General features: G+C 31.9%; 1 protein-coding gene across 17 annotated transcripts in view; it reads right to left on the bottom strand.

Moving 5' to 3' along the window:
- LOC139495273 (adhesive plaque matrix protein 2) overlaps positions 1–15,200 on the bottom strand; it is a 227,403-nt gene that overhangs the window by 210,325 nt on the left and 1,878 nt on the right. The window contains exons 2-16 of one of the 17 annotated variants that reach the window (XM_071283549.1): positions 14,997–15,045; positions 14,367–14,477; positions 12,958–13,065; positions 12,008–12,118; positions 10,982–11,092; positions 9,468–9,578; positions 8,227–8,337; positions 6,488–6,595; positions 5,413–5,520; positions 4,134–4,244; positions 3,371–3,484; positions 1,977–2,099; positions 1,605–1,730; positions 750–875; positions 145–267 (exon numbers count right to left, since the gene is read on the bottom strand). In XM_071283549.1, the coding sequence (XP_071139650.1) occupies positions 145–267; positions 750–875; positions 1,605–1,730; positions 1,977–2,099; positions 3,371–3,484; positions 4,134–4,244; positions 5,413–5,520; positions 6,488–6,595; positions 8,227–8,337; positions 9,468–9,578; positions 10,982–11,092; positions 12,008–12,118; positions 12,958–13,065; positions 14,367–14,477; positions 14,997–15,045 (1,651 nt within the window). The remainder of the gene's footprint in view (positions 1–144; positions 268–749; positions 876–1,604; positions 1,731–1,976; positions 2,100–3,370; positions 3,485–4,133; positions 4,245–5,412; positions 5,521–6,487; positions 6,596–8,226; positions 8,338–9,467; positions 9,579–10,981; positions 11,093–12,007; positions 12,119–12,957; positions 13,066–14,366; positions 14,478–14,996; positions 15,046–15,200) is intronic. The other 16 variants (XM_071283550.1, XM_071283556.1, XM_071283555.1 and 13 more) reach the window with 16 other exon arrangements.

Below are 15,200 nucleotides of genomic sequence, written 5' to 3'. Positions count from 1 at the left end.
ACGTACGTAAGATACGAGCACAATATTTAATACGAACGTGACATAAGAGCACTACCTTTGATGCACAATACATGCTTCGTCAGCGGTATATGAGCACAATATTTGATACGCACATGACATAAGAGCACACTATTTGATACGTACGTGATTTAAGGGCACAATATCTGCCACTATATCCTTTTGCACATGTACACACATATCCGGTACCTTTAACAGTACACTTTCCTCTATTTTTGCAAGGTCTTGAAGCACATGGGTTTGGTTTATCTACAAATTAAAAAGTGAAACAATTCGTCATATACAATCATCTGATGAATATAAAAGAAACACATCAAAGATACCAGCCTTATCAATCAATTCGTCACACTCGCCTTTTGTCTTAAACACATAAGTAAAGCTCGAAAAAATCACAGTCAGAAGGTCAAATAAAGTACGAAGTTGCATAGTATTGATGTGTTTCATAAAACAAATGGAAAGTGATTAAATGTTATTTAATTATGCTTAAATCAATATGCCACAATATAAGACAATAAGATAACTGAACTCAAGAATCGCAAACATATTATTAATTTGCGATCTATACACGAACAATTTTTACATCTGTTTAAATATATTTGAATTTGGTAAAATTTGCTTGAGTAACTTCACATTTCATGAAATGCAGGAAAAGGTGCGCAAAATCAGTCTCAATTAAAATCTAAGCATATTTCTGAGACTATAATATTTGATTTCTTTACTCTTATACAAACATGATTTTTTAGTGCAATGCCTGCCGCTGTATCCATATGCGCATTTGCACCTATAAGATTTTCCATTCCAAATACACTTTCCTCTGTTTTTGCATGGCTTTGAAACAACACAAGGGTTTGGTTTATCTTCAAAACAGAAATTTAAGATGGAAATATAAATAAGAAGATGTGGTATGAGAGCCAATGAGACAACTCTCCATCCAAGTCACAATGATTAAACAGTAATCAATTGTAGGTCTAAGTATTGCCTTCAACACATAGCCTTGGCTCACACCGAAAGCAGGCTATTAAGGGCCCAACAATGACTAGTATGATACAATTATCGTGTGCATGAAAATAACCCACCAAAAATACCACGATTAATAATTAATTCGTCACACGCGCCTTTCGTGTTTCACACACATCAATAAAGCAAAAAAAAAAAACAATTAGAAAACCAAGTGCGAAGTTGAATAACATTATTTTTATTTCATATAAAAGAAATGCTAAGTGATTAAATGTTTTTTTTTTTCTAAAATCTTTTTGCAACGATATATTACATTATGATAACTGAATGCAAGAATCAGAAACGTATTAATACTTTGAGAACTCCACAGTGAATAATTTTACATCGGTTAAAATATTTTTGAATTTGGGATAATTTTATTCGTTTGATGTCTTTGAGCTTTTAATTTTGCTATTTGATTAGAGAGTTTCCGTTTTGAATATTCCGCGGGGTTCGGTATTTTGATATTTTGCTTCAGTGTCTTCACATTTCACGAATTGCAGGAAAAGCTGCGCAGAAGCAGTCTCAATTTAAATCCAAGCATGATTTTGCAACATTACTATTTGACTTTTGGTTAATCTTATACAAACATGATTTTTTAGTGCAATGCCTGCCGCTGTATCCATATGCGCATTTGCATCTATAAGATTTTCCATTCCAAATACACTTTCCTCTGTTTTTGCATGGCTTTGAAACAACACAAGGGTTTGGTTTATCTTCAAAACAGAAATGTAAGTATCAGCTTGTCCTAATTTAGCATTTATGAGGTTGGTAATGTTTATTTTGAACTGAATATTTACAAACTGAATTATAAATTAAACATCCTTGGTATTTCTCGCCGTACTTTTTCCTAATTTTTTTTATACTTCTTTCTGTCTGGCCTTTTCTGTATGTTTTGTCATTTACTATCAATTTAATCAACCCTGATAAAGATGTTTGAATTAAAATAATTCTTCACTTACATGCTTTAGCAGTACAATGTCTTCCACGGTATCCATAAGCACATTTACAGGTATAAGTTTTCCCATTATAACTACATTTTCCTCCGTTTTTGCAAGGTTTTGTGTTACATGGGTTTGGTTTATCTTAAAAATGAAAATTCCACATTACAATGTGATATATATCATATATTGATGAACATAAAGATACATGGAAAAATTAAAAATCAAGTAATTGATTCTAAATTGAACTCTTATTTCTTCAATTTAACAATACAAAGGAACGGACTTTCATGTTACAAATGGCCGTTTTAAGAATCTAAAGAATCATGGGTAATTTTATTGTTCGTACCCCAAAATGAAAATAATGTCACGTTATTGGTAACCTTTCCATTGTTTATGACATGTTTGACCAATCACGATGTTTTGGTATACACTTTGGAAAATATTACTCATGAGGAATTGGATTCTGAAAAGGCGAATTGAACAAAGTAATCAAGGAGACGGTAAACACCTTGTCGCTATTTAATGCAGTCTGGGGCGAAGCATTCATCTAGACAACTTCCTGTTTGTGTCAAGTGTAGCAAAACAAAGGTCATAAGTATAAAACAATGTATTCACAATATATTGTTGATAGCACGCCAGATAGCTTCTACAGGTTTGTGACGTAGTGAAAAAGCTTGTATAATTTCAGAGCTTATATGCAACTGTCATACAAGTGAGAGATTAAGCACTATAATTCCAGGTTCAATCTACCATTTTCTACATTTGGAAAGGCCTGTACAATCCATTTGATTAGGACCTTTCCGTTCTGAATTTTCCTCGGAGTTCAGTATTTTTGTGATTTACTTTTTATGCATTTTAACAACTATCTGAGTATCCCTCGGCACATTTACATTGATAACTATTTTTCTCGTATCAACAAATCAAAATCTCCTATTTTAGCATGAAGTATGATAATATCATGAATATCTAACCTTCACATGTGAGACCTGTTTATCCTCCTACACATCTACATATATTGCTATTTCCCTCACATTAACAAATCAAAAGCTTGTATTTCAAAATGAAGATTGATAATATCTAACTTTCACATGTGGGACCTTTGTATCCTCCTACACATCTACATATATTGCTATTTCCCTCACATTAACCAACCAAAAACTTGCATTTTGACATAACGTATCATAATATTTTACCTTCACATGTGGGACCTTTGTATCCTCCACTACATCTACATTTATAACTATTTCTCTCACATTAACAAACCGAAAGCTTGAATTTTATTAACATAAGGTATAATAATATCTAACCTTCACATGTGGGACATTTGTATCCTCCTACACATCTAAATTTATTTCCCTCACATTAACCAACCCAAAGCTTGAATTTGAACATAACGTATGATGATATTTTACCTTCACATGTAGGACCTTTGTATCCTCCTAAACATCTACATTTAAACCCATCATCACTGTTGTCAGGGTAGCATCTGCCTTTGTTTTGACATGGATTGGGTTTACATACATTTTCTAAAAAATGAAAATAACAGTTTTTTTTTTAAATCATGCATCTGTAGCGCTTGTATACATTTGCACGCAGCAGGTTATCTCAAAAGCCAAATATTTGAAAGCAAGAGATGTACAAAAACAAAAAAAGATGAAGAGCTATATGACTACAAACATTCCACTAAAATGATAGCTGTACCCCTCGGAGGAAGATGAAACTGTATTTTCCAATGATTTTTTTTTTATCGATAACATTATTACAGAAAGCGTGTATGAAATAAAATATAGTCATGAGAATCAGAATTAAACATAAAGTATGAGTAAGCATCAATGGAATTAAGATACAAAATTATATAAGATAGCGACTAAAATCGAACTTTTATTTCTGCCAAACGCACATAGTCTTTTTCTCGTTTAATTGTTCTTGTTTAGTTTTCATATTGACATATAAATCACTTCGCTATTTCGGAATCTAAAGGATTATGGGTAATCTCATTGTCCGTACGCTAAAATAAAAACAACGTTACTTCATTGCTTGAATTTCAATTGTAAGGAACGTTTCAAACCAATCATAACGTTTTGGTGTACGCTTTTGTAAATATTACCCACAATTCATTAGATTCTAAAACGACTAATTCATGAACATATGTATATGTGTAAACTGGTATCTTACCATCACAAGTAGGACCGGAATATCCACCTACGCATTTACATCTGTAACCATCACGTCCTTCGGGAACACAACGACCTCTATTCTGGCATGGATTAGGTTTACAAACATGTTCTGTTGAATTATAAATATAGACTCTATGTGTTTAAGGGTCAGCTGAAGGACTCATCCGGGTGCGGGAGTTTCTCGCTGCATTGGTGGCCTTTGGCTGTTGTCTGCTCTATGGCCGGGTTGTTATCTCTTTGACACATTCCCCGTTTCTGTTCTAAATTTTATCTACCACTGCATTGAGTACGATACGATATTTCTCCACTCAAAACAGATAAATTTTCAATTTTAAAACGCGAGGATTGCCGAGCGAGTTCAATAACTAAATTCAACCATCGAGACTGGGGAAAATGGTATCAACGAGATCTTTTAATAGATGCTGTTATATTGTTGCACGATACGCAGTCTAAACTTAATTATTCTTCTTTTCTAAAGATCTGAATACAATCATCAGGCATCTTTTTAAATGACCTCGCAATAAGAAAATGAGAGGAAAGCAAAGCAAACAATAAACGACATTATGTAATGTTTAATGAAACGCTGAGATGAAAATAAATTTAAAATGATTGATGAATTGTGAAATGCACAAAACAAAGTTGATAACACTGTCAAAAGAATGAAACTTATAAAATATAATAAAGACTTTTATACGCATTTAAATTTAGCATAAGCTTGCCATCATATCTCAAACGGTTTTTTAACGGCTTTAAGCAAAATAAAGAAAAAAAAACTAGAACAAACATGCACTGGCTGTGTTTTGCACGCTTGCATGTGGTTCGAGTGTGTCGAATTACAAATAACTGTCATTTAACCAAATTCTTTTATTATTAAGTGGATATAATAAGGCATTGGTTAATTAGTTAGAAGGAAACATTTCTATCATCATTGTTAAACATATGCATAATGGTTTGATTAATTTTGGACTTTATTGTTTTATTGTTTTTTCTAGTTTAAAATTTAAATTTTTACTACAATTTGTTATTCCCTTTCCACCTTGGGTATTCTTATTCATTAAAGTTATGCATTTCATTACGTAAATAATTTTCAATCTTTGACTATAACGTAGGATACAAGCATTTGAATATTGATATTGAGTAATTTAGATTGATGTATTTTTTACACATACTGCACATGATTACATAACCTGCATATGATTACACATACTGCACATGATTACACATACTGCATATGATTACACATACTGCACATGATAACACATTACTTATTATCTTACCTCCACATTTAGGTCCAGAATAACCTCCTTTACAGATACAGTTGTAACTACTGCCTTTGTTGACACATCTGCCACTGTTCTTGCATGGATTGGGTTTACAGGCATTAACTATGTATATAAGAATATTTGTTATGAATGACCACGAAACAATAAACTCCAAGTCACATGGAAACCATCGAGACTGGGGAAAATGGTATCAACGAAATCTTTTAATAGATGCTGTTATATTGTTGCACGATACCCAGTCTAAACTTAATTCTTCTTCTTTTCTAAAGATCTGAATACAATCATCAGGCATCTTTTTAAATGACATCGCAATAAGAAAATGAGAGGAAAGCAAAGCAAACAATAAACGTCATTATGTATTGTTTAATGAAACGCTGAGATGAAAATAAATTTAAAATGATTGATGAATTGTAAAATGCACAAAACAAAGTTGACAACATTGTCAATAGAGTGAAACTTATAAAATACAATAAAGACTTTTATACGCATTTAACTTAAGCTAAAGCTTGTCATCATATCTCAAACGTTTTTTTAACGGCTTTAAGCAAAATAGAGAAAAAAAACTAGAACAAACATGCACTGTCTGTGTTTTGCACGCTTGCATGTGGTTCGAGTGTGTCGATTTACAAATAACTGTCATTTAACAAAATTGAAAATTATTATTAAATGGATGTAATAAGGCATTGGTTAATTAGTTAGAAGGAAACATTTCTTTCATCATTGTTAAACATATGCATAATGGTTTGATTAATTTTGGACTTTATTGTTTTATTGTTTTTTCTAGTTTAAAATTTAAATTTTTACTACAATTTGTTATTTCCTTTCCACCTTGGGTATTCTTATTCATTAAAGTTATGCATTTCATTACGTAAATAATTTTCAATCTTTGACTATAACGTAGGATACAAGCATTTGAATATTGATATTGAGTAATTTAGATTGATGTATTTTTTACACATACTGCACATGATTACATAACCTGCATATGATTACACATACTGCACATGATTACACATACTGCATATGATTACACATACTGCACATGATTACACATTACGTATTATCTTACCTCCACATGTAGGTCCAGAATAACCTCCTTTACAGATACAGTTGTAACTACTGCCTTTGTTGACACATCTGCCACTGTTCTTGCATGGGTTGGGTTTACAGACATTAACTATATATATAAGAATATTTGTTATGAATGACCACGAAACAATAAACTCCAAGTCACATGGATTGGGGTTACAAGCATGTACTACTAGTATATAAATAAGAAGATGTGGTTTGAGTGCCAATGAAACAAATTTCTATCCAAGACGCAATGTATACAAAGTTAACAATTAAGGGTGAAAGTACTGTAGTATTGACTAAGAAAATAATGCAAATTTTTAAAAAAAAGTATCAAAATCAATTACATTGTTAATAAGACATAGTGTTTGAACATATAGTAGATAAAACAATATATACCGTCGCTGGGCTTTCAAAATGTTGTAAATTACAATTTTTTCGAGAAAAAAATATCTCACAAACAGGCTTTGAAAAATTTGACAAAATGCATGCTTCCAAATTGTCGCTTGTGAACTTGAACATTTTTGTAAATAGCAGTGAAATAAAAACTTTGACATTTCTGTATTATCCAAGAATTATCCTTAAATTATTTTCACTGAAATAAAAAAAATGTACAATTATTTTTTTCCCAAAGCCATTCTACAACGATTTTCAAGTTTTCATGAAACATTTTGGAAGCCAATTTTACAAACAACTGACATTGGCAATTTTGTAATATGTCTTATTTCACACATTTTTATTAGTCTAACTGTATGCTATTTTGTAATAGCAAAGATTTCCTCCCGCCCAGACCATTGGTGTCAAAATGTATTTTTAGCCAGAAAAGTCATCTACGAAATATTTTAGAAGCCCAACGACGATATATGGGATACTGTTGATTCATTTATTTTTCATTGGCATCAATGTTAGTGCATTGAGGAAAACATGCATTTTTGTTCTGGTACTTTTTTATTCAGCCAATTACATCTTGAGCTTTCAACTCTTTAAAAGTGTATAATAATCTTACGATCCCGAAAACAAATTCAGAACAAAAAAAAGAATTGAGCATTTCCAGATCCCTACAAGCCAAGCTTCAACACATCAAATTGGCATAATTACACTCCAGGTAAAGCAAAAGTCTCGTTAGTGTTACCGTTCTGGGGCTTGCACTATCTTTTATCCGTGTATTTTTACTAAATTGTAATTACCGTTTTACCAAAAGTAAAGATTTATCTCAATTGATACCCTCATTTGCTCGTGATATTTCGAAAGTTCCCCGTCGTTCATAAAGAAATGATTACATTTACACATGTTATCAATATGACTTGATTACAATGAGTTAAAAAGAACTTACAGTGGAGAGAAGTAAGTATTTCAAAGTCAAATATAAATACACAATGTCATTTTGATTGCTACTGACCCCCTACAGATCCATAATTGGTAATTACAATTCAAATGGGTTGAGGCCGAAGACCAAATCTTTTCATAGATTTCACTTACCCTTAATAGATATGTGGGGGGCATTGGTGAATCGACTAACAAATGTATCGCATACGGTACTTGTCTTGTTAAGTTATATATAAATATAAGTAATGATATACAATAAGTCACTAGTAATACTAAATGTGACATCATGAACTCTATTTGAAATCTACTAACACAATTTGAACCCATAGGATGCCACCACCTGACGACATTTAACCAAGCATGACGTCATTATTTATTCTAGGTGCGATAATACACTATATTACACCTTACCTTTACATGTAGGACCAGAGTATCCTCCTTTACATTTACATCTGTAACCACCGCTGCCATCAGATGAACATATCCCGCTGTTTTTACATGGATTAGGGGCACACACATACCCTATTGATGAGAAAAAATATGTATGTATTAGATGTAAAGTTAGAAGAATGAATTGCTCAGTCGTCAGGGTTTCGTTTTTTACAAATACCTTTTACTTCCCTATTGATCAATTACGATTTTTTACGAAACTATTAGTCCAGTTCCATTATGCGAAAGAGGGACGAAAGATACCAGAGGGACAGTCAAACTCATTGATTGAAAATAAACTGAAAACGCCATGACTAAAAATAAAAAGACAAACAGACATATAATAGTACAGATGACAGAACATATAAAAGTAAAGACTAAACAACACGAACCCACCAAACACTAGGGGGATCTCATGTGTATCATATGCAGATCCTGCTCCACATGTGACACCTGCTGACTTCAAATGGATTTGGTTATGATTTATCTATCCCCATACGTCTAATGTTTTTACGTATAAATTACTGGCCCCCTAACCGTTAACTTAAACCGATAGTGATCGCAGTGGAACCCGTCGTTCTGATCATGTTACTACAAACCCAGGATAAGTTTAATTCTGTTAATCACATTCTAGGAAAAGGGAACAGAATTGTAAAAATAGCGGCCAACCATATCGTGATGGCGTACGTAAAATGTAAGAAGAAATTATTTAAACTTCGCATCTTTAAACTGTTCGTTTAACATGTTTAATAGCTTGCTTGAGAGCAGCAAAGCTCTTTCAAGAAAGTCATAATGTCCAGTGATACAACCTCCTTAAGGAAGTTCGCTGCTCAGTTTCAAAATAAATAACTTTCCATAACACTAGTATATAATTAGAGAGGAAAAATTGAGGAATCAAAAAAGCAAAAAAAAAATATAGGGGTCAATGTGTTTGTTTTCAAGATATTAGCCATTGAAATTTTGGCGTGAAAATATTCTCTCTTGATTTTGTCATAGCTTTAACATTAACCAGTTCAAGTTCTCCAAAACTATTAAAAAATAAATATTTTTTATCAGATGTTTCCAAATGGTTTATAATTATACATGTAAAAGATTTATAAAAGGAAAAATGGGGATCCGTTGGCAAAAAAATTTAAGACATTCATATAAATAAAACCAGAGGATTTCGAAAAGCTGACATAAAAATGTAAAACATGACAAGCAAACATCCTTCATAAACTTACTCTCGCATTCTGGACCAAAATATCCTGGACGACAATCGCATGTGTAGTCTCCAAATTTGTCTGCTGAACATTTTCCACCATTTCTACAGGGGTTTGGTTTACAGGCGTTTTCTGAAAATAGGACCGTATTCATTAAATACAATATCATATTTATAGTTGCGGCTTCGTGTTGTATACAAGTTATGCAAGCAAAGCGTTATTATTTTATGTTTGATAATCCTGTTTCAGAGTGTATAGAACACTAAAGGTGGTATGGGAGTCTAAAATAAAAATGATACAATTTGTTCATACTTTGCCAAAACGTAGTATATATTAACATATGTTCAAAAATATATTCAAAATGATAGGTCACCGCGCATTTTCTCACGCTACATCTTGTGACAAAATGGCACATTTTGAATGGATTATACAGAAAGAACACAATTTTTTGATAAAAAAACTAAACATAATGATAGAATTGTAAAATAAATTAGGAAAAGATAGCTTTCAGACAATGCTTTGAGAACATCAAAAGAAAAGACAGGATCCCCGTACGGTTTTTTCTGGCTAAAATACAAATTTGGAAAATTCCATGTAAATTCGTTTAGAAAATACACTCTTTTAGAGTTACCTCCCCTAAAATGCCATTTTAAAAAATTTGAATAAAAACAACCAAAAATATTCTACACTTTTAAAAATATTAATATTTATAAGTTATATTCTTATAAATTGGTTCTTTTTAAATGAAAATTCACATTAAATATCTACATTCCTGCATTGTATATTGCTAACTTGATATAAAATCTGGACCTTAGGTTCTCTCTTTTTCACAATCCAAGATGGCGCAATAAACCCATACTACCTTAAGTATGTTTATTTCGAATATTGTAGAATGTTTTAATCACACACTATCAGTAATTAAAAATCAAGGTTCTCAAAGATGAAAATTAATGTTTGTCAAAGAGCTATCTATCTAACATAGTTATTCATGTAATATGTATGGTTAAAAAAAAATATTTTTTTTTGTGTCAACAGTTCAAACTAAATATATTGTCAACATTTTAAGAAAATTTAACGATCCAAGTGTCTTTTTTAGTCAAACTGTTTGGTATTCAATAAATCCGGTTTTGTGTATTTTCAACCAACACAAAAAATTTTGTCGGTCTTCATTTTCCTTTTGAAATTTAACTTTCTGTATGGAAAGCAGAATTTTTTCAACATATGAATTTCGATTAATATATTATGACCTTGGATTACTTCCCTTTGAAGTATGTAAAAGGTTTAAGAGTGTAAATTCGTTCATAAATTATTCAAATTAACTTGTAACATTGATAGCTAGACACACGAAAAAGTTGCTTCTTTTTTTTTTTTTTATCTTTAATTTATCACTACGATCCCGTAAAAATCTCTTTTCAAACTTGTGTATATTGCATGCCTCAACTTGTAACCAAGTCATTATTCATTCGAAATTGTGGCAAAGGGGAATAAGTCAAACAAAAACTATGTCATTCTAAGCATGCACATGTATATCATACCTTGACATGTAGGTCCTGAGTATCCTCCGACACATCTACATTTATATCCTGTTTTGCCATCGGGATAACATCTTCCATTGTTTTTACATGGATTTGGTTTGCAAGCATGAACTAATGATAAGAAATAAAAACATCAAGTTGAATTATATTTAAATGTTTTACCGCCATATATATATAAGCCACGTCCACTTGTACTTTTGTCCATCTGATGAGTTTCAACTGATTTTTATAGTTCGTTCTTATGTTGTACTGTTATACCACTGTCCCAGGTTAGGGAAGGGTTGGGATCCCGCTAACATGTTTAACCCCGCCAAATTATTTAGGAGCCTGTAATTCAGTGGTTGTCGTTTCTTTATGTGTTACATATTTGTTTTTCGTTATTTTTTTACATAAATGTAATGTTAGTTTTCTCGTTTGAATTGTTTTACATTGTCTTATCGGGGCCTTTTATAGCTCACTATGTGGTATGGGCTTTGCTCATTGTAGACGGCCGTACGGTGACCTATAGTTGTTAATGTCTGTGTCATTTTGGTCTTTTGTGGATAGTTGTCTCATTGGCAATCATACCACATCTTCTTTTTTATATCCTCCATCACATCTACATTTATAATTATTTCCTTTGCATTAACAAAATCTTGCATTTTAACATAAAAGTATGATAATAGTTATCAAAGGATTATAATTCAATACGTCAGACGCGCGTTTCGTCTACATAAGACTTATCAGTGACGCTCAGATCAAAATAGTTGTAAAGCCAAACAAATACAAAGTTGAAGAACATTGAGGACTCAAAATTCCAAATAGTTGTGCCAAATACGGCTAAGGTAATATATTCCTGGGAAAAGAAAATCCTTCAGTTTTTTTAAAAAAAATCAGTTTTTTAACAGGAAATTAATTTCTAACCTTCATATCGGGGACCAGAGTATCCTCCACCACATCTACATCTACATTTATAACTATTTACCGCGCATTAACCAATCAAAATCTTGCATTAAACATTAACATTAAAGAAGGATAATATCTTACCTTCACATCGGGGACCAGTGTATCCTCCACTACATGTACATTTATATCCTGTCTTTCCCAAGGGGGCGCACTTTCCTTTGTTCTTACAAGGATTAGGGCTACATACATTTCCTAGAAATAGAAAAAAATATATCAAATTATTAAGGAAAACTGTTTCAATATTTTGTAGTCACTCAAAGATAGAGAGGTAAAGTTGACATTAAAGGATTTTCTTTTTGTTGTCTTAAACAACATAAATTTGATTCCCTAGAAAAAAAATTAACGGCGACATATATTTTCTAGAAATACAAGAAAAAACAAAAAAGGAAAGAACTTAGTGTAGCAAATGCATTTAAGAAAAATGTTTCCATATTTTGAAATCACAAAAAATAGAGAAGTAATGTTCACAAAGAATTATTTTCTTTTTTGTATTCTTGAAAAACACAAATTTGGTTTCCTATAATTTATTTTTTAGTCATATTTAAATGTCATTTGATGAAAGTTCAAAGCCTGTAGACTTTAGAAATAAACCACCCCCGATGACCGTAAATTTAAAATAAAATACGCACACTAACTATAAATCAAGTATATATACACGGTTTCTGTGTGTAAGGCTTCACGCAATAATATTTAAGGAAAATTATAGGAACTTACTATGTGTTCAAAGGAACCTGATGTTCAGTGGTTATCGTTTGTGGATGTGGTTCATAAATGTTATTTTTTTTTGTATAAACTAGACCGTTGGTTTTCTTGTTTGAATGGTTTTACATTGGTCATTTGTCGGGCCCTTTATAGCTTGCTGTTCGGTGTGAGGCAAGTCTCAGTTATAACGATCGTACTTTGACCTTTAATTGTTTACTTTTAAAAAATTTAATTTAGATGGAGTGTTGTCTTATTGGCACTCATACTACATCTTGTCATATTTATGAAATTATATAGTAAATTGGCATTCATTTTAATTGAATACTTACTTTCGCAAAGTCTGCCAAAGTTTCCATTTCTACATACACATTTAAATGTTTTTCCAACAGGTATACATCTACTTTTATTTTTACATTGGTTTGGTTTACATGCGTTTTCTGAAAATATAAATGATGTTCAAAATGTAATACTAGAATTCGTGAATAAACAAGATATCGGCTATACGTCTAAAATTACATTACATATATAATTCATAAGAATTGGACGTCAATAGTTACTTAACATGAACTAGTATGGTTCGTAAGAACCCTGCGTAAAAAGTTACCTAACATGTTTCATAAAGATCCTAACTGGTAATAAGCTGACATAAATAACGAGGCATTCTAAAACTAGATTGTATTATTAGTAACAGATTACAACACATCCTTCCAGCAACAATGTCAAAACAATCCATAGAAAATAATAGTTCTTCCACACTTAATACAAAACTTTCTTAAGTCAACGCTTTTATACATCAATAAAATGACAAATATAACATTTATTTGTTTACTAAACATCAATTAATCGACAATAATAATTAAAACTTCTTTCGGAAAATAAATTTTGTTTATGTCTTGAAAAAATTGTCTTTTTTTAGGTAAAATGACTTTATGTTATACAATTCAATTAGTTGGTTATATTAAAAAGGGAGGTTTTTTATTTTAAAAACTTAAGATACAAAGCATTCCTGGGGAAGTTTATTTCTAGCGGCGCGTCTCCTCGCCATTCTTTATTTGGAGGGAAAGTCCCAAAAAAATCACGGTAGAGCGGGTCTTCATTCTAAACTCAAAATGATATATATACAACATACTTTGAATACAAGTGTATCGGATAGTGTAGTCACATTCGAAGGTAGAATAAAAAGTGTTTTACGACATTTGACTTTGATCTTGCTGACTGATAATGAAAATTATCGATAGAAACTAAGTGGGGACGTGGTGTTGTCAATATAATTGACCTGAAATTAACAACGTCGTCATAGGTAAAATAGCGATCATTTGTCATCACAACTCAATTGCTTTTCTCGCTTTTGCTGTACCGGTTCCAACGAGAAACCCAATCTCGTTGAGATAATCAACGATAATCTGTAATTATCAAAATAAGATAGAGATCATTCAAATCTCTAAAGGGGCCTCGGTGGCCGAATGGTCTAAGTAGTTTCTACTGTAATCACTAGCCAGTCAACACTGATGTTGTGTGTTCGAATCCCGCTCGTGCAGGTGCACTCACCTCCAATCTTAATTGACTAGAATTGTCAGTTTTCCTATCGAAGTTCGGTGATTTTCTCCGAGTACTCCAGCTCCCTCCACCTATAAAAACTAGCCGCCACGAAATATCATAAATGCGGTGCTTAAAAGTGGCATTAAAACACCACAAAATCAAAATCAAAATCAAATCTCAAAATGATTGCATAACATACTTAGGTTGCAATTGTATCCATAGTATCCTCCTTTGCAGACACATTTGTAGGAGCCACCACTGGGTTTACATACTCCATTGTATTTACATGGCTTCTTTAAACAGGGGTTTACTAAAATATAATAAAAGGTTATATGTATGGTAAATACAATTGACCAATTTTAACTGTACTTGTTACTTTCATTTTAGGTCTTCTTCAAACCTTTAATACATAATTTATATTGTAGGTATTTTCGTGGCTTCCATAATTTTGGATTTACAGAATTACATATAAACTCATCCTAGATACAGGATTGCAATTTTGTATTTTTCGTCTACAAAAGACGTTTGAATTAAAAAAAAAAGGCCAAATAAAGTACGAAGTTGAAGAGCAGTGAGGAAGAAAAATTCAAAAACGTGTATATCTTATATATACTTATTATATTGGTAAACATTTATCATTGCATCAACTCCTCCTTCCTTTATTTTTAATATCTTATATCATTATACGTAACAGGAATACCCAGTAAAGTGTTTTATCGATATACGATTTGGTTGAGGCTTGATTGTTAACAAGGCGTGCGTTTTATCTTTATGAACTACTTAATTAAAACACTAGGTATACCGTTACTAGTTTATAACTGGTACCAACCTGGTCGATATCTCGATGGTGAAGGCTTGTATACTGGTGGTTTGTAGTCCTGTGAAAGAATAACAAATAAACTCGTTACAGATATCAGGGGGAATATTTTGTGCGGAAGACACATTTATCGAAAAAAGACGCAATTTTCGTCTTCAAAACAAGCATCATTGACATTCGAATGAAGAAATTAAAAAGCCAAAATAATGAAGTTGA

The sequence above is a fragment of the Mytilus edulis genome, chromosome 11 (assembly GCF_963676685.1).
Source record: "Mytilus edulis chromosome 11, xbMytEdul2.2, whole genome shotgun sequence".
In the NCBI taxonomy this organism is placed as follows: Eukaryota; Metazoa; Mollusca; class Bivalvia; order Mytilida; family Mytilidae; genus Mytilus; species Mytilus edulis.
This window is presented reverse-complemented; position numbering and strand designations above follow the sequence as displayed.